The 22,315-nt window shown below is 37.6% G+C and overlaps 1 protein-coding gene across 1 annotated transcript in view; it reads left to right on the top strand.

Moving 5' to 3' along the window:
- Window positions 1-22,315, top strand: part of Raph1 (Ras association (RalGDS/AF-6) and pleckstrin homology domains 1) — a 78,750-nt gene that overhangs the window by 35,469 nt on the left and 20,966 nt on the right. The window contains exons 4-6 of the mRNA XM_090354667.1: window positions 745-1,250; window positions 9,499-9,579; window positions 15,819-15,893. Of these exons, the coding sequence (XP_090210793.1) occupies window positions 745-1,250; window positions 9,499-9,579; window positions 15,819-15,893 (662 nt within the window). The remainder of the gene's footprint in view (window positions 1-744; window positions 1,251-9,498; window positions 9,580-15,818; window positions 15,894-22,315) is intronic.

Below are 22,315 nucleotides of genomic sequence, written 5' to 3'. Positions count from 1 at the left end.
GATTAGAGCTATGAACTTCCATCCCTCCTTATTTGTTAATAATTTTAATAACATTTCTTATGACTTTCTCTTTAATGTAGTCTACCTAGACAACTCTATAACGTTTAGAATTGATCTTTTTATTTTGACTTTTATTGGACTTTTCATGCCCTCACCTCTTTTGATAATAACATACATATTGGGTACTATTAATATCTTATTACAAACTATGGTTTAAAAGTTACATGAAGGGGCCAGGATATCTGGTGGCTCAAGTGGTAGAGCTATAGCCTTGAGAAGCCCCAAGGACAGTGCTCAAGCTCTAAGCTCAAGCCCGGGACTAGCAAAAAAAAAAAGTTACATGAAGAGTTGGAGTCATGGCTCAGTTGGCAAAGTGTTAGCAATGAGTGAAAGTGGCAGGTACTAAGTTCAAGTCCCTGTCTCAGACCTAAAAAAAGAAAAAATTACATGAAGATGTGGTTAAAACTATAGAATAATATAATAGTTTTTCATTATTAGAATTTGGATTCTGAAAAACTATTTGTTTAAATACATACCTTTATTCATTATTACTAGAAATTTTGAAAGTGCTTCTGAAAATTATCTGGGAATTAAAAAAATACCTATTTGATAATACTATATTTGACTGACTATATTCCCAAAAAGGATGACTTCTTTTGCTTTCCCAAACTATCTCCACATTTAACTGATTTAGATAGAATGTATGAATTCTAACTGGTTCTGGAAACGTGTGTTGTTTCACAGAAGCTCTGAATCAGGGAGAGACGGTGGATCTGGATGCCCTGATGGCTGATCTTTGCTCTATAGAGCAGGAGCTAAGCAGTATTGGTTCGGGAAGTAATAAGCGTCAAGTCACAGAAACAAAAAGTACTCAGAAATTACCTGCCAGCCGACATACCTCCAAACATGGCACCTTGAGAGGATTATCTTCTTCATCTAATAGAACACCTAAGCCTTCCCAAGCTAACTACTCCCTGGATGACATCACTGCACAATTAGAACAGGCCTCCTTGAGTATGGATGAAGCTGCTCAACAGTCTCTTTTAGAAGACCCTAAACCCTTAGGAACGAATCAGCACAGAAGAACCGCCTCAGCAGGCACCGTGAGCGATGCTGAAGCTCGTTCTATTAGTAATTCCTCTCGTTCTAGCATGACCTCTGCAGCCTCTAGCATGGATTCTTTGGATATTGATAAAGTGACACGTCCTCAAGAACTAGATTTAACCTATCAAGGACAGCCAATTACTGAGGTAAATATTTTTTTTTTCTCCTGGCATTTTAGTATTAAAGAGTAAATCATTTTTAAAGTGTAGTTTGAATCAACTTTCTTAGTTCTCCTATATTAAAAATTTGTCAAAAAACTCTCAGACTAGGTACAGTTCTTCAATCCTATAATCCTTGCTTTGTGAGAGACCAAGATGGGAAGGTCAAAGTCTGGAGTGCTCTGAGGAAAGAATGAGGCCTTATTGGGAAGAGAATCTAATATACAATGGATTGGAGACATAAGATATCAGAAGAAATATATTGCTCTGGCCAGGAGTTTGGCCTAGTGGTAGAGTGCTTGCCTAGCATTCATGAAGACCTGCGTTTGATTCCTCGGTATCACATACATAGAAAAAGCCAGAAGTGGTGCTATGGCTCAAGAGGGTAGGGTTCTAGCCTTGAGAAAAAAAACCAAGGTCCTGAGGTCAAGCCCCAGGAGCAGGGGGAGAAGGTGGATGGGAAGAAATATATTGCTCAAATATATTGCTCTTTATCACAAAGATGATATAGAAATTTTTATTCTTTGGAAGGCCTTGAATTAATGTCATTTATTTCATATGATTAAAAAACTTGAAGCCAGCCAGGCATGGTGGCTTATGCCTGTAATCCTAGCCTACTTAGGAGGCTGAGATCTGAGGATCTCAGTTCAAAGCCAGCCCAGGCACTAAAGTCCATGAGATTCTTATTTCCAATTAACCACTAGAAACTGGAGATGGTGCTATGGCTCAAGGGGTAGGGTGGCAGCTTTGAGCTAAAGAGCTCATGGACAGTGGCCAGGCACAAAATTCAGGCCCCACAACCAATGACAAAAACAAACAAAAAAACAAATAAAACCACAAAAATCTTGAAGCCAAGAATGATAGTTCAAGTCAATAATTCCAGCTACTCAGGAGACTAAAAGGAGGATCAGAAGTTTGAAACTAGACCTAGCAAAGTTATCAAGACTTAATGAAATCCCCAGTACTGAAAACAATTGAAATATAATTTGCAAAGGCATTAGTAAGCACTATCCTTTGTTTTTGTTTTCTGAGAGGAGGAGTGCCAGTACTGGGGCTGGTCCTCAAGGCCTAGTCCTCTTACTTCGCTTTTTCCACTCCAGACTGGTGCTGTACCAGTAGAGCCAAACCTCTACTTCCAACTTTTTTTTTTTGCTAATTAAATGGAGATTAGAGGTTCATGGACTTTACTGGTCTAACTTCAAACCTCAGTCCTCAGATCTTAGCCTTCTGGGTAGCTGGGATTACTGGTGTGAGACTCCAGTGCCTGGCATCTGATTGCTTTTTGATGTGTTTTTAAAATGCATAAGAAAACCATTTACAGTTTTCATGTCTGCTTCATTTTATTAGAAGTCAGTATGCAGTAATAAAGAGCTACTCAGCTCAGAAAACTTGGAATTTAGTTATATATTTGTTATGTTAATAAGACAAGTGATTATTCATCCTCTCTGAATATCAGTTTCTCATAAGAAAAAATGGAATTTGTTCTACTTGGTCTACCATCCTCATAGGAATCAGAGAATTAAAAGTGATAGACATGAACAAATGTTTTGTATAAGTTTAATCGAAGTTGAATTTGGTTGGTGAAAGAATTCTTTTCATCTGAAGATGACAGTTGGGTTGTAGCATATAGCAAGAAAAAAAAATCAGTGTGGCTAAATAAAATCAGCTTTTGTTTGCATACTGTAATATAGAGTAGTTTTTTTTTTAGGTAATATAAAACATAAACTGTAAATCATCCTGGTAGTTTAGAGATAAACATGGGTTTTTTTTGCAAATAGAATTAGCAAATTCTCCAAGTCTAAAGAGTAAAGTTTCATTTGTTTAAAATAAATCTTATTTACCTGTTACATATTTTGCCATATCTTTTCCCATCTCAGTTAATGACTAATCTTTCTTTCTAGTTCATCAAGGAAAGATCCTGGAGTCTCTTACTATTTTTTATCTGTCTGTATTCCAGTGTGGTAGAAAATTCTCTTGCCTTTACCTTCAGAAATATCCAGATTCTGCTCACTTCTCCACCTCTTCACTACCAAGTCAACACCATTTTGATCTAGTTCTTTGCAATAGTCTTCTAGCTTGTCTGTTTACACTGAAGCCAGTGTTAAAAGTAAGCCAGATCATCTCTTTTCATACTTCCAGACATTGTATCTTAGAGTAAAGCCACAATTCCTATAGTGGCCTGCGAGGCATTGCCTGATCTGCTTTCCCTGGTCTAGATATCCTGTTTTTCTTCCTTTCCTTACTCTGCATGCACCTCTGTCTCCTACTTGTCCTTGCCAGCTATCAGAGACTGCTTTAGAGCCTTTGTATTTATTTGCCTAGGTGCCCTTTCCCAGTTATCTAAGGATATAATCCTTACCATCTTCAGGGATTTGTTGAAATGTCACTTTCTCAGTAAGGCCTTCTTTGATGGTGGTATTTAAAAATCAACCTCTACTAAATGTCCCATGACTACAATTTATTTCCCTTTTCCACTTTATTTTGCCCTTTAATGCCAATTACCTTTTAACATGCTATGTATTTTATTTTGTTTATCTCTTCCCAAGTGACCATAAACTTCAGGAAGAGAGTTTTTTTTTTATTATTTTGGTTTCTTTCTGTATCCTTAATGCCTAAAACAGTATTTAGCTCATAGAAATATTCAAGATATTTGAGCAAATGTAAGCATGTATTCAGTTTGGTGTCTTTTTTTTTTTTCATTCAGTAATGGTACAAAGGGGTTACCATTCAACATGACAGTTGATAAGTGAAATGCATTTTGATTGCTGTAACCCATTTCATCATTTTTCTCCATCCCTTCAAACCCTGACATTTCTCTCAAGGCAGTTTTGCTTTATTGTTAGAACTAAAGAAATTCCTAATCCATCCTCTTCAGTTAATCACCAAGTTTTTCTTAATTTGTCCGTATTTAAGATTTTGTACAAAGATGAGTTATCCTAATTTTTACAATTTGCCTTTCTGTATGATGAGTTGGCATGTTTACTGACAGTATCTGAACACAGATTTCAATTTTCAGTGTGTTTACCTGAAAAAAAATTGCATCATAATTAGCATGAAACTTAATGTACTTTTGTTTTAGTTTTGAACAGCTGTATATAGAGGTATCTGGAATTTTTCTATTGTTATTATAAGATGATGTACAGAGGGGCTACAGTTACATAAGTCAAGTAAAGTGTAAATTTCTTTTTGAACAGTATAACCCCTTCCTCCTGTTCTCCCAGTTTTTCCTTCCCAACCCCCACCCCAAAATTGTATAGTTCATTTTCAACATAGTATCTAGTGAGTAGATATTCACTAGAGTGCCATAGTGAAGACACATGAAAACCGCCTGTAATTGTGACACAAATGCAAGTTGAAAGAATCAATTCAAAGCAATGTTGTGCTTTCTTTTTCCTGTCTCCTTTCTAAAAGCCCAAAGCATAAACACAGTATAGAGCAATTCCATATCACAAAGAGAGTATTTTTCCCCTGACTTTTTGTTCCTTGGATTTTTGTCAAAATACTGTATTTGCTAGTACTTCACAAATGTTACCTGGTTTATACCTCATAATGTTCCTTTGGTAGGAAAAATTATTTCAACTACACCAGGCTGAAGAAATTAAATAATTGAGAATTTGAACTCCAAAGCCATATCTTCCTTATATTTTTAAAAACTTTAAAACACAGTTGGGTGCAGTGGCTCATGCCTGTAATCCTAGCTTACTCAGGAGGCTGAGATCTGAGGATCTTAGTTCAAAGCCAGCCCAGGCACTAAAGTCCATAAGACTCTTATCTCCAATTAAGACTAGAAAAGCTAAATGGTGCTGAAGCTCCAGGGGTAGGTTAGTAGCCTTGAGCTGAAGAGTTCAGGGACGTGCCAGGCCAGAGTTCAAGCCCCATGACCCCACCAGCACCAAAAAAAACCCTCAAAAAACAACCCTTAAAGCATGATTGGTTGTTAAGAGGATTATTTCCAGGGCATTTAATACTATATTCTAGGAGGGGGCGGGTGGCGATTCACACTTGTAATGTTAGCTACTCATGAGGCTGAGATCTGAGGACCAAGGTTCAAAGCCAGCCCAGGCACAATAGGACCTGAGACTCTTACGTCCAATTAACCTCTAGAAAATGGGAAGTGGGGTTTAGCTCCAGGGTAGGGCCAGTAGTCTTGAGCTGAAGAGCTCAGGGACAGCACCCAGGCCAGAGTTCAAGCCCCATGACCCCTTCCCCCCCAAAAGAATATTTCATTCCATGGATATACATAAAATGAACTATAAAATAGTTATAGTTAATATTCTGTCAAGATCCTTCAGTAGTTATACTATTAAGTGGTTGTTCAAAGAAGTTTCAGTGCCAGAATTGAGGTTGAGTGCAATGTCTCTTGACCAGTGTCACCCCTTACGTTGCTCTCCATCTTTCCTCAGCCCATACTTACTCTCAAGTTACTACAGACTTATTAATAAATGTTGATTCTGGGTACTGTCCCTAAGCTTTTTTGCTCAAGACTAGCATTGTACCACCAGTAAGACAACATTTGCAAATTTAAGTGGTGATTGCATATTGTAAATTGCTTATGAAATATGATTTATAAATTAAAAGGTAAATCTAAAATAAATCTTTAATGTTTTCTTCTGTTGAGATTTAGCTATTACCAGTCTTTTGAATTTAAAATTTTACAGATAAAAGTGTATTTTTAAAATAAAAATACTCTTACTATACTAGATTTACGGCAGATTCAAATGGCTTTTCTAAATCTTAAGAAAATTTGAAACTGGGTATTACATGCCTGTAATCCCAACTACTCAGAAGGCTGATCAAAACCCCCTGGGCAGACAAACTTGTAAGACTCTTGTCTCTAATTAACCAGCACAAAGCTTGGCTAGAGGAATGGCTCAAATGGTAGATTACCAACTAAGGAAGATTGCAAGGACCTGAGTTCGAACCCTATGGTCAGACAACAAAGATGGATGAAAATTGCCTAATGTGTGAATTATTAAAATTTGAAAATTTTAGGCATTTTTTAAATCATATATGAAAGGCACTCAGTGAAACTAACTTTTTTTTTTTTGGAGTTTGAACTCAGTTCCCTGTGCTTACTAATTCAGCAAGCCCTTACCAGTTGAGCTGTACCTACAGGCCTCATTAACTTGTCTATTCATTATTTTATATATAAATATATATATTTATATATAATCAGTACCCCACACGGAAAAATGCATCCTGAGTCACTAGGGTTATAGGCATGACTCACTGGTGCTTAACCCTCAGCCCTTTTTTTGCTTTAGTTATTTTTCTTACATTTTTTTTTCTGCAATTGTCCTTGAATCAAGATCTTCTTACTTGTTCTTCCCATTATAGAAGGGAGCCCTACCTCTGGTTGGTTGTTGAGATGGGATCTCACTAACTTGTTGCATAGTCTGGTCTCAAACCACACTCCTCCCAACACAGCATACCATAATGCCAAAGCAGTTCTTCCATTTCCTTCAACTTCTACAACTATTTCAAGAGATCCTTTGTTCAGAAAGTTTGAAACACTGGGAAAATTACAATTATGTTTTTAGTATGTAGGATGTGACCCCACTGCCAGCATAACCCCAAATTATTCTTAGCAAACCTAACGCTTTACCGCTAAAGAATTAAATGATAAATAGAGAACACAGGATTTTCTGAAACCTTTGCATCCTGTATAAACTGTTGAAGGATTGGAGTTACTAGTTGATTTCTCACTTACTGAAGTTATCCTTTCTTACTAATTCCAGTAGCTTTTATTTTGTACTGATATTTATTTATGTGTACTAACTGGGTGTTTTATTCCAGATCTCATTGATGGTTTGGTAAAAGCCTGGTGTAATGTCTAGTCCACATAAAAGTTTTTCAACTAACCCCTGGTCTCCATATGAGAGCACTGTCAGTACTTCCATTTCACAATGGAAGGAATTGGAGCAACTACATAACCTACCCAAGGATTTGAACCCAACTTCACCATACTGCCTTATCACAGAACTGAAGGGAATCAACACCAACAGTAGACTGGACTAGAGATACTATTGGTACATAGGCAGGAGAAAAACAGGCAGAGATTCATGCAGTTACATCCCCATCTTGTGGCATTGTGATATATATTTTTAAGTATTTTAATATTGTAGATAACAATTTAGCTATTCTAAATTTAGGCTTAAATGAAATTCAGATACTGCCCTGCACAGTGGTTCAAGCCTGTAACCCTAGCTACTCAGGAGGCTGACGAGGCTGAGATCTGAGGATTGTGGTTCAAAGCCAGCCCGGGCACGTTATCTCCAATTACCACTAGAAAATGGGAAGTTGCTGTGGCTCCTGGGGTAGAGTGGTAACCTTGAGCCAAGAGACATCCAGGCCTAGAGGAAGGGCACTAACCTTTAGCTGAAGAGCTCAGGGACAGCGCTCAGGCCCAGAGTTCAAGCCCCATGGCCAACAACAACAACAAAAATTCAGATGAAGGGGCTGGGAGTTTAGCCTAGTGGTAGAGTGCTTGCCTAGCATGCACGAACACCCGGGTTTGATTCTTTGGTACCATGTACATAGAAAAAAGCCAGAAATGCTGCTGTGGTTCAAGTGGTAGAGCTCTAGCCTCGAGAAAGCCCAAGGATAGTGCCCAGGCCCTGAGTTAAAGGGCTAGGACTGGCAAAAAAAAAAAAAAATCAGATGAAAGCTAATAGTTTCTTGTTTTTAAAAAAATATAATGGGGGCCGGGAGTTTGGCCTAGTGGTAGAGTGCTTGCCTAGGCAATGCACGAAGACCTGGGTTCGATTCCTCGGTACCACATACATAGAAAAAAGCCAGAAGTGGTGCTGAGGCTCTCAAGGTAGAGCTCTAGCCTTGAGAAAGCCCAAGGACAGTGCTCAGGCCCTGAGCTCAAGCTCAGGACTGGCAAAATAATAATAATAATAATAATAATAATAATAATAATAATGCACTTACTCAGTTCTTTACAGCAGCCTTTGGAGATAAAAGCTAACTTTACATAACAAAAAATAAAGGTTAAGTAACTTAAAAATCACATTGTTAGTAAATGGACAAGCTGGAGTTTCATCCCAGATATTCTAGCACGAGGGCTTGCCTACTTTTCCACAATTGTGTTATACTTATTTCTAAGTAATATTTGTGAAATATGCATGTACATATCAGTCAAAGAAGAATGTATGTTCTCCAACTTCCACTGCCAGGATTCTGGCTAGAAGAAGGAATGGGATCTGGGACTTACTTTAGCTTTGGAGGGGGGTTGGAGAAGATTATACATATAAAACTAGAGAGCAACATACAAACCCTCAGCCTAATTTTAATTATGTTCTAAAATCTAAGCACCAGTGATTGGGTATAGAGATTCCCTTATTCAATACTTGTTAAGCACGTCATTTGAAATATGATGTAAAAATCAATGTTAATAAATTCTTCAATAAAAAAACAAAAACTAGAGAGCGAAATGAGAAAGAATTTGCATTTAAACTAGCATAATAGCCTAGGAGGCACAGCAGAAGATTGCAAGTATGAGGGTAGCCTAGGCAAAGACTGTCTAATAAAACCAACCAGCTATAGCCAGCTGCCAGTGGCTCATGCCTGTAATCCTAGCTACTCAAAAGGCTGTGATTTGAGGATCACAGTTCGATGCTAGCCTTAGCAGGAACTAGGCTGGGGCATAGTTTAAATTATAAAGTCTTACCAAGTATGTATAGGCTAAGGGTTCAATCCCCAGTGTTATTAAAATTGTGTGTGTGTGTGTGTGTGTGTGTGTGTATAAATTTAGTTACAGGGTAACTTTAGTGGTAAGTCCTCATGGTGGTGTGATTTGGGCAGTATAAGGGAAGTAAGATCATGTGAAGAGGAGGAAGAAAAGCTAAAAGCCTGAAGAACAGGAGAGAACTTAGAACAAGGTTTGAAGAAATGATTTAATAAGTGAAGAGAAAAGAGTACAGCTAAACAGTGTTCAAGAACAAGTACAAGTTTCTTAGCATAAATTGGTACTGGGTACAGTATTTTGTGTAGTTCTTCCATTCAGCTGTACTGTCCAGAAGTAGAAAGATTTTATGAAGGATTCAGTTCATGTCCTCCTTACCTTTCTGAGTTACATAAAAGAATGAAATATGATTGCACGCTACTTTTCATTACTGTTTCATTACTCTCGTTTCATTTCAGTGATCCTTTTCTCTTCCTGCATGATGAAGAGAGCTGCCCTTTTCACCTCTGTTACCTATCATTTTCTTCCTTCCTCCATTTTTCACAGCATGCTATTTCTCTGAGATGTCCCAGCAAGCAGGCCAAGCATCATACTGACTTCACAGAAGAGCAGGCTGAACTGACACCTGTAAGTTCTGTACACATGTCATGGAGTATTTAAATATAGATGAAGAAGAATGTATTTGTTAGAGTCCAAATGATGAAATCTTGTCATGTAGCCTTAATTTTTCTATAAGATTGAACCAATCCTTAGGGAAGGGGGGAAAACCAAGATGGGTGGGGGGTGTGGGGGGGGGGAGGGAAATGGGTACCAAGACATGTGAAAGGGTATCAATGTATGTGAATTAATGCACCTTCTATCTGGCAAATATCATGTAACCCTTTTACTAATTACAATAAAAAAAATTAAAAAAAAAAAAAAGATTGAACCAATCCTAAAAGTAAATGAGCAAGGGGCCATGAGTTTGGCCTAGAGTGCTTGCCTAGCATGCTAAAAGACACGTGTTCAATTCCTTGGTTACCACATACATTAAAAAAAAAAGCTGGAAGTGGTGCTGTGGCTCTCAAGTGGTAAAATTCTAGCCTTGAGAAAGCCCAAGGACTGGCAAAAAAAAAAAAAAACCAAAACCAAATAAATAGACAACTAACTTTATGATATGGTATCATTGACTGTACTACCTGATAGAGATAATTTTTGTGTTGAAACCTAAAACCACATGTTAAAAAAAGACGAGCTGTTCTTTAGAATGAGGTTTTCTAGTGAATGACTCCCCTGTACAAATGCTTAACTGAAAACCCAAGTTTATTTCCTCAAATATGAATTCTCTGGTCAGTGGTTGACAAATCTTGACACTTCAATGCTGCACAGTCCCCATATAGTTGCCACTAATCATATGTGGCTAATCTAAATTGAAATGACTACAAAGATAAAGTATACAGTGAGTTTCAAACGACTGATATCAATAAAGAATGTTTCATTGTTACTGGTTGAGGAATTATTTGGTTCTGTTTCAGATTCAGATAAAAGATAAGACTACTTTAATGTTTTCTTTGTATATGTGTATATGTGTGTATACTCTTGCATGTGTATGTGTGCTAGTCCTGGGGCTTGAACTCAGGGCTTGGCCACTGTCCCTGAGCTTTTATGTTCAAAGTTAGCAGTCTACCAATTGATCCACAGCTCCAGTTTGTCTTTTTTGAAGATGAGAGTCTCATGGGCTTTCCTGTCAGGACTAGTTTCAAACAGTGATTCTCTGATCCAGCCTCCTGAGTAGCTAGGATTTACAGGTGTGAGCTACTAGTGCCCAGTGTGAGAAGATCAGAAGTTTTTGTTACTTATTTTTTATCAGATGCAGGAAAAAGAACAGAAATCTAAGTTGGCACTAAAATTAAAATGTGTTAGGATAATAGCAAATATGACATTTTTATATCATGAGAGGAAATGGGAAATAACCTTAACTGAAGTAGAAATAATGTACTAAGACAATATACAGGCACTGTAGGGATAGTGAGAAAGTACAAAACTTAACAAATGACATAGTCTTTTTTTATTTTGTTTTTGTTGCTGGCAGTCTTACTATGTAGCCCTAGGCTGGTCTCAAATTTAGTCTTCCTGTTAGCCTCCAGAATGCTGGCATTATAGAAATGCATTTTATTCTTGAGATTAATTTTATTTATAATTATAGTGATAAAAATGAGTCCCAGCATTATATGATATTAGGACATTATGAAATGATTTTGATATTTGATTTTGCCACAGATATTCTAAACAAGGCAAAGTAATAGAAATATTTTTTAACAATTGATTCTAATTAAGCCCTGAAATTCCAGTATTTCATATTTTTATTAATTTAATATTATTTAGTTTATAAATCTATTCAAAGGCATTTTAAATCTCTCCCATATACTGTGTATAACAGGGCACAAATACTGACAGTAGTGGCAGTTCTTACTTCAAGCTAGGCTTCCATTGCCTGGTGATTTCCTAACATTATGAGCAACTCTTCATAAATTTTAAACAAAAAAGAAAGTGGCCTATGCCTGTAATCCTAGCTATTTAGGAAGCTGAGTGTAAGGATCACAATTCAAAGACAGCTCGTACAAAAAAGTACATGAGGAAATTATCTCTAGTTAACCAATTGAAAGCTAGACAAAAGTAAAGCTGTGGCTTAAATGGTAGTGTGCCAGCCTTGAGCAAAGAAAGCTAAAGGAGTTTAACCCCTACTATAGGCACAAAAAAACAAAGAGAAAAGAAGGCATAAATTCTCTCAATCTGTTTTTGGGGGATGAAAGCATTCCTTAAAGCAGCGAAAATTAAGCTGGGCCCTGGTGGCACCTGTAATCCTAGCTACTCAGGGGGCTGAGATGTAAGGATCATTTTTAGAGCCCAGCTCTGGGAGAAAAATCCATGAGAAACCTCTCTCTCTCTCTTTCCCTCTTTCTCTCCCTCTCTCTCTCCCTTTGTGTCTCTGTCTCTGTCTCTCTTTGTGTGTCTGTCTCTCTGTCTCTGTCTCTGTCTCTCTCTCTCTCTCTCCCTCTCCCTCTCCCTCTCCCTCTCCCTCTCCCTCTCCCTCTCCCTCTCCCTCTCCCTCTCCCTCTCCCTCTCCCTCTCCCTCTCCCTCTCCCTCTCCCTCTCCCTCTCCCTCTCCCTCTCCCTCTCCCCCTTTCTCTCTCTCTCTCCTCGCTCTCCTCTCTCTCTTCTCTCTTTTTCTCATTGCCAGTCCTGCTGCTTAGATTCAAGGCTGAGCACTGTCCTTGGGCTTTCTCAAGGCTAATGGTCTACCACTTGAGCCACAGCACCACTTCTGGCTTTTTCTGTGTATGTGGTACTGAAGAATTGAACCTGGGTTTTTGTGCGTGCTAGGCAACACTTTACCACTAGGCTATGCTCCCGGCCTCTCCTTGATCACTAGTGAACTGCTCAGAAAAAGCTGGCAGTGGCACTGTGGCCCAAAGTGGTAGAGTGCTAGCCTTGCACAAAGAGCCTCATGGACAGCTCCCAGGCTGAGTTCAAGCCCCTGAACAAGCCAAAAAAAAAAGTAAAAATTAAGATTATGAAATGTGTTTGTGTTTATATGTAAAATAGAGTTAAGTTTAAAGCTCAGTTGTAATAAATAGGGTTTCCCATCTGTATGTTTTTCCATGTAAGGTCATTAAAATACCATATGGACTGTGATTTTTGTTATGTGACATATAGTTCCTTGTCTGTAGGACATCTAGAATTTCTGACTTACTGTAAATGCTTTTCATTCTTCCTCTCTTCTTCACTTGGAAAGCCCTAAATATCCTCAACATTTGCCTACTGAAAGACAACACTACCCTCTTTGAGAATCATTTGTGTCTTTGTATTTCCCCAATTGTAGTCCACAGTCCTTGCAGCTGCTTACTTATCCTTCAGGAATATAAGCCTGTCAGGACTTACTTAATTCTGGCAGAAGTCCTCACCTCCTGTGTGTTCTTTACCACCTAACAATATATTATAGTACGTACGTACACACACACACACACGCACACACACACACTTTTTGCTTTAACTACCTAAGATGTTCAGATAAGGCTTCATGGGCTGCTTTGTTTTGTTTTGTTTGTTTTGCTGGGGCCCACGTGGACTGGTATCCCTCTAGTAAGCTAGAGTGACAAGCATCCATTTCCTTGAGATGGAGTTTTAATAAACTTTCTCCTGGTTGGTTCTCAAATGATCCTATCTGCTCCTCTGCCTTCTAAGTGGCTAGGATTGCAGGCGTGCACTAGCATGACTGACCAGCCCTATTCATTCTTTTCTGTTGACATTTTTATACCAAGATGTAAAACATATATATTTCAAGAAAAATATTTCCTGAACACATAGTATTTGTTTTACAAAGTTATTTGTAACTGTAACCCCTTTGTACATCACCTTTACAATAACAAGAAATAAATTTATTAGACCTCAAATGAATAAAATTTTGATATTCAAGTAATTGCATCTCAGATTTTACAAGATGAAATCTTCCTCCCACTATCCAAAACTGTGAGCTGGAGTCAGGTGGCTTATGCTTGTAAACCTACTAACTCAGGAGACTAAGATCTGAGGATCGAGGTTCAGAACTAGCTAGCCCAAGTGACACACTGATACTCCTATTAGTAGGCACCACTCACAGATGCTCCCAGGATGCCTTGCTTTTCAGAAAGGAGTAATTGGCTAGGAGGTTAGAGTCATTGGGAAAGAATGCAAAGGTATGAGATGACTGAGAAGGGAAGAAGACTAGTTTGACACATGATCCAATGAGCTAGCTATCAGTCTTGGCACCTGTTGATAGTTTATCAAAATACTTATAGCTACATATAAATAGGGTCTTACTTTTTCCTCTTCACTACTGCAAACCTAAAGTTGTTTGCTTTTCCATTTTCCTCTTTCTCTAATGCATTCAACTAGTTTTAAGGTGACAGCTTTGAGCTGGAACTGTGTCAGGCACTGAAAATTCAAAGGCAGCATTCCTTACTCCTTGCTTTCCCCTTCTTTGCCTACCATTTGCCTCACCTTGTTAGACTTTCATTCTTTGTGCTTCTCAATTTTCCCTGTGGTCTTGACTGATCTTTACCTGTAAGCTACGTCAAATGTTCAGAAATTTGCCTGTTTTTATCTTTAGGACTATACCATGTAGGTAAATGAGGGCTGAGAATCATTTTCTCTGTTACTGATATTTGGTCTTGGTGAGTGTTTGTTTTTGTTTGGTTTGCTGTTCTTTTAACCTTACGTTTCTTTTTGTTGTTGTTTTTAAAGAGTTGGTAAGGGGTCAAGTATGGGTACATCTTGAATTAAAACATAGCTTTAACAATGTAGACAAGAAATACCATAAAGCTGGGCCGGGAGTTTGGCCCGGTGGTAGAGTGCTTGCCTAGCATGCACAAAGACCGGGTTTGATTCCTTGATACCACTTATACATAGAAAAAGTTGGAAGTGGTGGTGTGGCTCAAGTGGTAGAGCTCTAGCCTTGAGAAAACCCAAGGACAGTGCTTAGGCCCTGAGCTCAAGCCCCTGGACTGGCCAAAAAAAATACCATAAAGCAAAATCAATATAGTTGAACAAAGATTAAATTAATATTACTTTTTGTAATTTTCCATTATTGAAGTAACTTTTTTTAACATCTGTGACCATATACTTTGTGAAAGTGGGTGCAGCTGTAATATTTATGTGATTTTCTAGGGAATTTGTCAATAATTTGATATATGTTATATGTATCATAGAATATTTCCTGTATAACACCCGTCAGCTGTGCCAGATGTTCCTTTTTAATGATATAATGTTTAGAAAATACCAGTTTGATATTACATAAGAATAGGCAAGTTAAAACTGTATATTCATCAAGACAGTTGTACTTTACAGTTGTAAGGAGAACACAACTATTTTGTTATATTACTCATTTGTTATGCATGACCTCTGTATATCAAATATGAAGGGGTTAAGTTTATAACTGAGAACAAGTCTCATCTATCTGTAAATATGGGTGTATTCCCTCTTGGTGTGGCTATCATTAATTGAACTGAATGATTAGAAATACTTGCAGAGGTTTTTTTTAAATGCTGTAGTCTTCTGTGTTCTCATCAGAACATTCAGTTTGAAGCTTTGTTAGGTCTTCCATAGGTTTTAACATTTGGAAGGAATATGTATAATCATTCGTTTCTGACACATATTTCTTTTTCTTTCTTTCTTTCTTCTTTTTTTTTTTTTTTTTTTTTTTTTTTTGGTGGTTCAAGGGGCTTGAATTTGGCCTGGGCACTATCCCTGAGCTCTTCAGCTCAACGCTACCACCCTACCCCTGGGCCTGGGAGTTATCCCTGAGCACTTCAGCTCTAACCTACGCCCTACCCTGGAGCCTCGCCCCACTTCTCGTTTTCTAGAGGTTAACTGGAGATAAGGGTCTCGGGTCCTTTTATGTGAGGGCTGGCTTTGAACCTTGATCCTCAGATCTCAGCCTCCTGAGTAGCTAGCGGCGTGAACCACTGAGCCCAGCTCACATATTTCTTTTTTGTTATATGCAAAACTCTCATGAACACTGGCCTAGAAGCCATTCTAGCTTTGTGATCTTTGCATGTATTCATGCATCTATTTATGTTTCCCGAGAGGCAGGAATGAATCAGTAGACATCACCTGGAACACACCCTTGAGTATAGATGAGATCTGTTACCTCCTCCCTTGCTTTTTTTTTTTTTCTCTCTATTTTTTTTTCTTTATGGACATACTTCACTCAGTTTACAAAAAAAAGATAATTGTAGAAAATCATTCTTCGTTTGCATTATATTTATATTTTAAACACATGAAATCTCCACTGACTTCTGTTATTGCCTTTTTGTTTTTGTTTTTGTTTCTCTCTCTTCCTTTACAAGCACTCCTATCTGGACAGGGAAACCTCCCTTCTTCTGAGAAACATTGCAGGAAAACCTTCTCATTTGCTGACCAAGGTGATACTGCTGCTTTCCACGTACATGTAACTATTTATTGCCATTGAGATAGAACTAATTTTTAGTTTTAATTATATTCTCAGAATTTTGCTTTATGTCAGTTAATTTTAGCGGGGTACTTTATCTACCTGATCTTAATGTCTATTGGATGGTATTGAGAGTAGAAAATATTTTCAATAGTTAAAGCTTCTAAAACTTTAAATGCTTATTTAACTTACATGTATATTGTACTTTTTCTAGTTCAATATTGTATTGCAATTTACAAGTCTAAAAAGTTGCTTTTATTTGAACTTTATTACTTCTAATGGTTTTATGCTATGAGTTTCTTTAGCAGGTTTTGAAATTCTTGTTTATATGATCATCTGGTTTAATTAAAACATTTATTTGTATTTGGTTTCTAAGAATACACATAATAATTATGTGTAAGTTACTATATCTGAGGGATTTTTATTTGTTTTGTTTTTTACTTTCTTCCTATCACTGTAAATAAACACCTGTTCTCCCTGTCTATGCTTCCTGAAAGATCTTTCTAGAAATTGAACCCTACAGGTGTTTAGCCTTCTCATCCATTTTCTCCCTGGGGCTCCACAGTTTATAATACACCTTTGTAACATTTCTGCTTCTGTGTAGGATAATGCCATTCTCTCAACAACTCAGATTGAGACCTCTGATCATCTGGGCACATTTCTTCTATGTATCTCAAATCTGTAATAAAGCCTGTCATAATTTGAGTTTATGCATCTATTTTTATTTCTGTTACCTCTGCCCAAATAATGGGCTCTTGTTTCTTATCCAAGTAATTACAAATAAACCCTAACTTTTACTTTTCCCCCTCCTTACCCATTTCTTCCATTGCTATAAGTTTTTTTTTAACCATTCCTGTTGTTTATTTACTCAGTAATGTTTATTGGGCCATATCCTATATAGGTTGCTAGGATCCAATATTGTGTAAAATGGACACAGTCCTCACCTATTTCAGGTTAAGAACAGAACAGACCTTCTAAGGGTCTTCCTAAAGCCTTAAGGATGAAAGCAAACCAGTCTGTAGAAGGGAGTGTATCATGTAGATAGGCTGAGGGGAAATGAGCTTAATACATTTGAGAAGCTGAACAGTTGAACAAAGACCATGTTGCTAGAGCCACCAAGGTTTGTCATGAGCACTTGCATTTTTCTCTAAATCAGATGATAAAGTATTGAAAAGACTAACTTCATCAATTCAGCTGATATTTATTGAGTTCCTCAATGAACATAGTCATGGACTACAGCAGTGAATGAAATAAAGTTCCTCTCACGGAATGCTTTTCTTGGCAAATCTTGGAAAAGTAATGTCAGCAGCTTATCCCCTTCTGCCCAAGAGAGCAGTAACTTACTCTATCAGGGACGTTCACCCCTGCCCTCGTGTCTTCTTCGTCCATTGCAAAATGGTAGCATTGTGCTATTTATTTACTACTTACAGTAATACCACTCTACAGTAAGAAATTCGAGAAGTGAAATTCAGTAATATAGAATCTGAACATTTGGGATGGAGCCATGGAAAAGATGGCAGAAATTATGGGAACCCCAGCCACAGGGGCTTCTCAGCCTTAGCCCTAGTGCCAATGTCAGTGTTCTTTCTAACCGGGGAACCTGGCTACTGTGAAGCTGAATTGAGTATGTGTGTCTCCCACCATCTGTTTTCTTGGTACTTGAGTCTGAACCTAGGACTTCAAACATGCACAGCATGTGGTCTATTGTTGAGCTACTTGGCCAGTCCTAGGTATGTGTATCTTAACATACCACTTATGGGGCAGTTTGGTTCTCCCTGAAGTCCCAGTTCTAATCCTTTCTCTGAGAAGTCTGTCAAAGAAATGCTCTAATGTTAGCTATTATTTTCTTGCTTTATTATCTTAATGTGTTTTGCATTATTGGATATCTTTTACTTATTAACAAATACTTTTTATTTACTGGTATCCCAGGAGCTTAAACTATGACCTTTTGAAAAGTAAAATCTAGGACATTATTGTGGAGGAAATAAGTAGTCATTTGGTAAATACCTCTAAGATATTGGAAGATAAAAGTCTTAGTACAGTGAATGTTATAATAAAAATGGTCTTGGGCTGGAAGTTTGGCCTCATGATAGAGTGCTTGCCTAGCATGCACAAATACCTGGGTTCGATTCCTTGGTACTGCAACATAGAAAAAGATAGAAGTGGTGCCATGGCTTAAGTGGTAGAGCTCTAGCATTATGAAAGCCCAAGGATAGTGCTCGGGCCCTGATCTCAAGCCCCAGGACTGGTAAAAAAAAAAAAAAAAGGTATTTTTGTAGATATCTAAATGACATGCCATGTGTAGTATGTCTTATGGCAAGTTTTGGGTGCTGAGTTCTCTTAAAGTCTATCAATTTCATGACTTTTTTGAATGAAATAAGTATACAGAAGTACTTTACTATTTTGGTTCTAAGCAGTGTTATAGCAGGAGCATTTTTGGATATTAAATTGTATATAACTCTTAAGTTCTCAATGAATCATTTTAATTTATGTGACCTTTCTTTGTTATGGTTTGAATTCAGGACCTCCAACCTGGTAGGCAAGACTCTACCACTTAAGTTAACCCCCTAACCCTTTTTGCTTTAGTTAATTTTTTGATAGGATCTTCTGATTTTACTCAGAGGAACTTCAGACCTTTGTTCCTCCTATATAACCTCTCTCCTCCCACTCTGCTAGGATTATGTGAATGTTTTCCAGCATCTTTAGCTGTATATAACTTTTAAATTATTGTAATTTATAATGTTTACTAGCTTCCAAAGAAACTACTTAGTTTCTTTTAATTGGATTTATTCTGAATCCATCTAGCCTTGTTTTCTCAGACAAAGACATTCACTAGCTCTCTTTTAGTGGATATAGCAAACTTTATTTTTCTAGTACAGTCATTCTAGTTTTTATACCACAAAGGATGTTCAAACACTTTGCAACTGCAGTGTTAGTTTTCATTTAATCATAAGATCTTCACCCAGTTTCTGTCTCCTATGTAAATTTGAGGAGGCTTGGCATTTGATGGCTACTGATAGCCATGGAGGAGTTTTCAATAGAAAATGGGCTGTCTCTTGCTCTTTTAAGAAAAAGGGGTAGAGAGAAAGTTTTGTGTGTGTGTGTGTGTGTGTGTGTGTGTGTGTGTGTGTGTGTGTGTGTGGTATTTATGTTTAGTATAGTTGTGAGACAACGAGAAGAAATAAGGCAGAAGATAAAGAACAGCAGATTTAAGACCTGAGTTGGCCAGCAGAACATTATACGAAGAAAGCTTTGTATTGGTCTTCATAAACAAATAATTGGAAACCACCTAAATCTATCATCTAGACATATCAGCAGAGATTTATTGATCTGTTCTGTTATACACACCCTTAAAAACTTTCCCAAATTGTGTTATAGTTAAAGGAAAAGATTATGAATCAGGCTACAGTGGCTCATGCTTGTAATCATAACTACTCAGGAGGCTAAGACCTGGAGGATTACAGTTTAAAATCAGCCCAGGCAAAAAAGTGTCAAAGATTCTTTCATCTCCAATTAGCCAGTAAAATGCCACACTCGAGGCATTCCCCTGCGGTAGAGAATTAGCCATGTGCAGGAAAGATGAACAAGAGTTTGAGATCCTGTATTTAAGCCCTAGTACTAACACAAAAACAATAAATTTTAAAAAGATTGTGATTTTAACTAGTAGATACAAATAGAACTCACAGAGAGCATAAAATACTAAGAATTGGGCAAATCACACACACACATACACACATACATAATTACACACACACATATATATACATATGTATAAGTATTTCTATAGATAAACAATCAGAATCAAACTACTTAGGAGGAGATAAAGTAAAAATGGAAGAAAGTGAACAATTCTCAAATAGATCACAAGTATATATGAAAACAGCATAAAGAAACATAATGGACACTGTTGATCCGTAGGGGGATAGGTGGTAGAGAGATCAGAAGAGACTCAGTGGATACTAGTGGGAAGGGGGTTGTTGGATACTGAGGGAGTAGATGCTTTTACTATGAAAATAGAACCATTATGCCGGTTGGAATTGTTTTGAGAAGGGAGACAAATAGTGATAAAAGGATAAAAGTGATTGGAATACATTGTAAATGTGTGGAAATGTAATGATAGAATTTGATTACTTTCATGTCCAGTTTTGCTCCAGGAATGGTCAGCACTACCAAGAAGGGTTTTGTGGTTTTGGTTTTTTGTGTTGGTACCAAGGCTTAAACTCAGGGCCTGGGGCACTGTCCCTTAGGCTTGTCGCTCAAGACTGGTGCTATACCACTTGAGGCATTGCTCTAGTTTTGCCTTTTTTGGTAGTTAGCTGGAGATTAGGGTCTCATGGAAACAGGAGGCTCACGACTGTAATCCTAGCTGTTGAGGAGGCTGAGTTCTGAGACTCCATGTTCAAAACCAGCCCAGGCAGGAAAGTCCATGAGACTCTTGTCTCTAATTCACACAGAAAACTGGAATTGGCACTGTGGCTCAAAGTAGTAGAACACTAGCCTTGAGCAAAAATTGCTCAGAGATAGCACCCAGGCCAGGCCCTGAGTTCAAGCCCCAGGACCAACCAAAAAAAGTCATGGATTTGTCTATCCGAGCTAGCTTTGAATTGTTGTCCTTAGATCTCAGACTCTGGGGGTAGATAGGATTTACATGTGTAAGCCGCCAGTGCTTAGCTACGAAGAGGTATTTTGTTCAACTCTGCTTCCTCAAAAACCTTGTAGCAAAGATTAGCCTTACAAGAACCTGCAAAGAACGAAGTAATATTTGTCTATGATGAAATTAAACAAGCTACCTCTTACATTTGAATTTGATACAGTTTTTGTGATAGTTTGGTTTTTATAATTCCATAAATTATTCATGAAAAGCAGCATTTAGGCTAATGGAGTACAGCTAAACTTGAATTTTGTTAAAATAGCCCCATCTAGCTGCCCAACATGAAAATGACTTCAAATTAATTGTTGGCAAGTCTATATATATATATTAATTGGTTTCCTTGGCCTCTTTGCTTAATCCTTACTTAGAGTGTGTGGCGAAGGGACTAAGCTATGAGTTTGGGTATGCTAAGCCTATAGTTGAATGACAGTTTGCAGCAATGCTTCAAAAGATAACACTGTTGTGTTGTTTTTTGACAAATAGTATATTAAAGTAAAGCAGGAGCATAGCAAGACTGCTTTTGTATTTATAATTGATAAATGTAAGTTTTTATATTTCTTAAATTTTGACAGTGCTCAAGATACATTGTATTCATAGACCGTTTTGTTAAATGGTGGAAACAAAATTTTTGTAAGGTTTTTTTGTGTGTGTGTGCCAGTCCTGGTGCCCAAACTCAGGGCTTGAGCACTGTCCTTGGGGGTTTCTCAAAGCTAGAGCTCTACCACTTGAGCCACAGCACTACTCCAGGCTTTTTTTCTATGTATGTAGTACTGAGGAATCAAACCCAGGTCTTTGTGCATGCTAGGCAAGCACTCTATCACTAGGCCAAATGCCCAGATTTTGATCCTGTTTTCATCATTGTTATTTCTTACAGAATAGTTTGATTGCCCCTTGTATCCTCTGTACTCTGCCTACTCACACCTCTTTCTTTCTTCCTTTTTCCTGTCTACGACTCATCTTTGTACTGCCTCTGTTGTTTTGGCTTTTTCAGAGTGAAAATGAATATGTAGCATTTTCAGATTCACTTCTTTCACTTAGTAATTACTCTTTTATTTAAGAGTCCTGCATGCCATTTGGTGGCTTGCTTGATAGTTTATTTATTTTTCGTGCTAATATTTTATTGTCAGGATACACCACAGTTTATTCACTAACTGGAATTATCTTAGTTGCTTTCAAGTTTTAACAACAGTAATAAATAAGGTTCTGTAAACATCTATGTGAGATGGGGGCCTGACCTCCATCTTATGTGCAGATTTGTGTTTTTTTTTTTTTAAGACACTACTTACTTTGCAACTCATTTTGAAAATTCCTGGAAGCATGATCCAAGAGTATGTTTAGCTATGGAGAAATTGCCAAAGTGTCTCCAGTGGCTAGACCATTTTGCCTTCCTTCCAGCAATGAAAATTCTTATTCCATATCTTACCAACATTTGGTGTTCTGTGTGAGATTTTTGTCTGTTCTAATATATTCTAATATCTATGCAGTAGTGGCTTGTTGTTTGGTTGGTTTCTTTTTTTTTTTTTTTATTTCCTTGTGCCAGTACTGGGGTTTGTACTCAGGGCCTGAGTACTGACCCTTAGCTTTTTCACTTAAGGCACTCTACCACTTTGGCCACAGCTCTATTTCTGATATTTTAGTTGTTAATTGGAAATGAGAGTCATGGATTTTCCTGCACTGGCTAGCTTTGAGACGTGATCCTTATAGCTCTACCTCCTGAGTAGCTAGGATTACAGGCTTAAACCACT

Source organism: Megascapheus bottae, chromosome 21 (assembly GCF_031878675.1).
Source record: "Megascapheus bottae isolate mThoBot1 chromosome 21, mThoBot2.hap1, whole genome shotgun sequence".
Lineage (NCBI taxonomy): Eukaryota > Metazoa > Chordata > Mammalia > Rodentia > Geomyidae > Megascapheus > Megascapheus bottae.
Note: the sequence above shows the minus strand (reverse complement) of the source record. Positions and strands in the feature narration are given on the sequence as shown.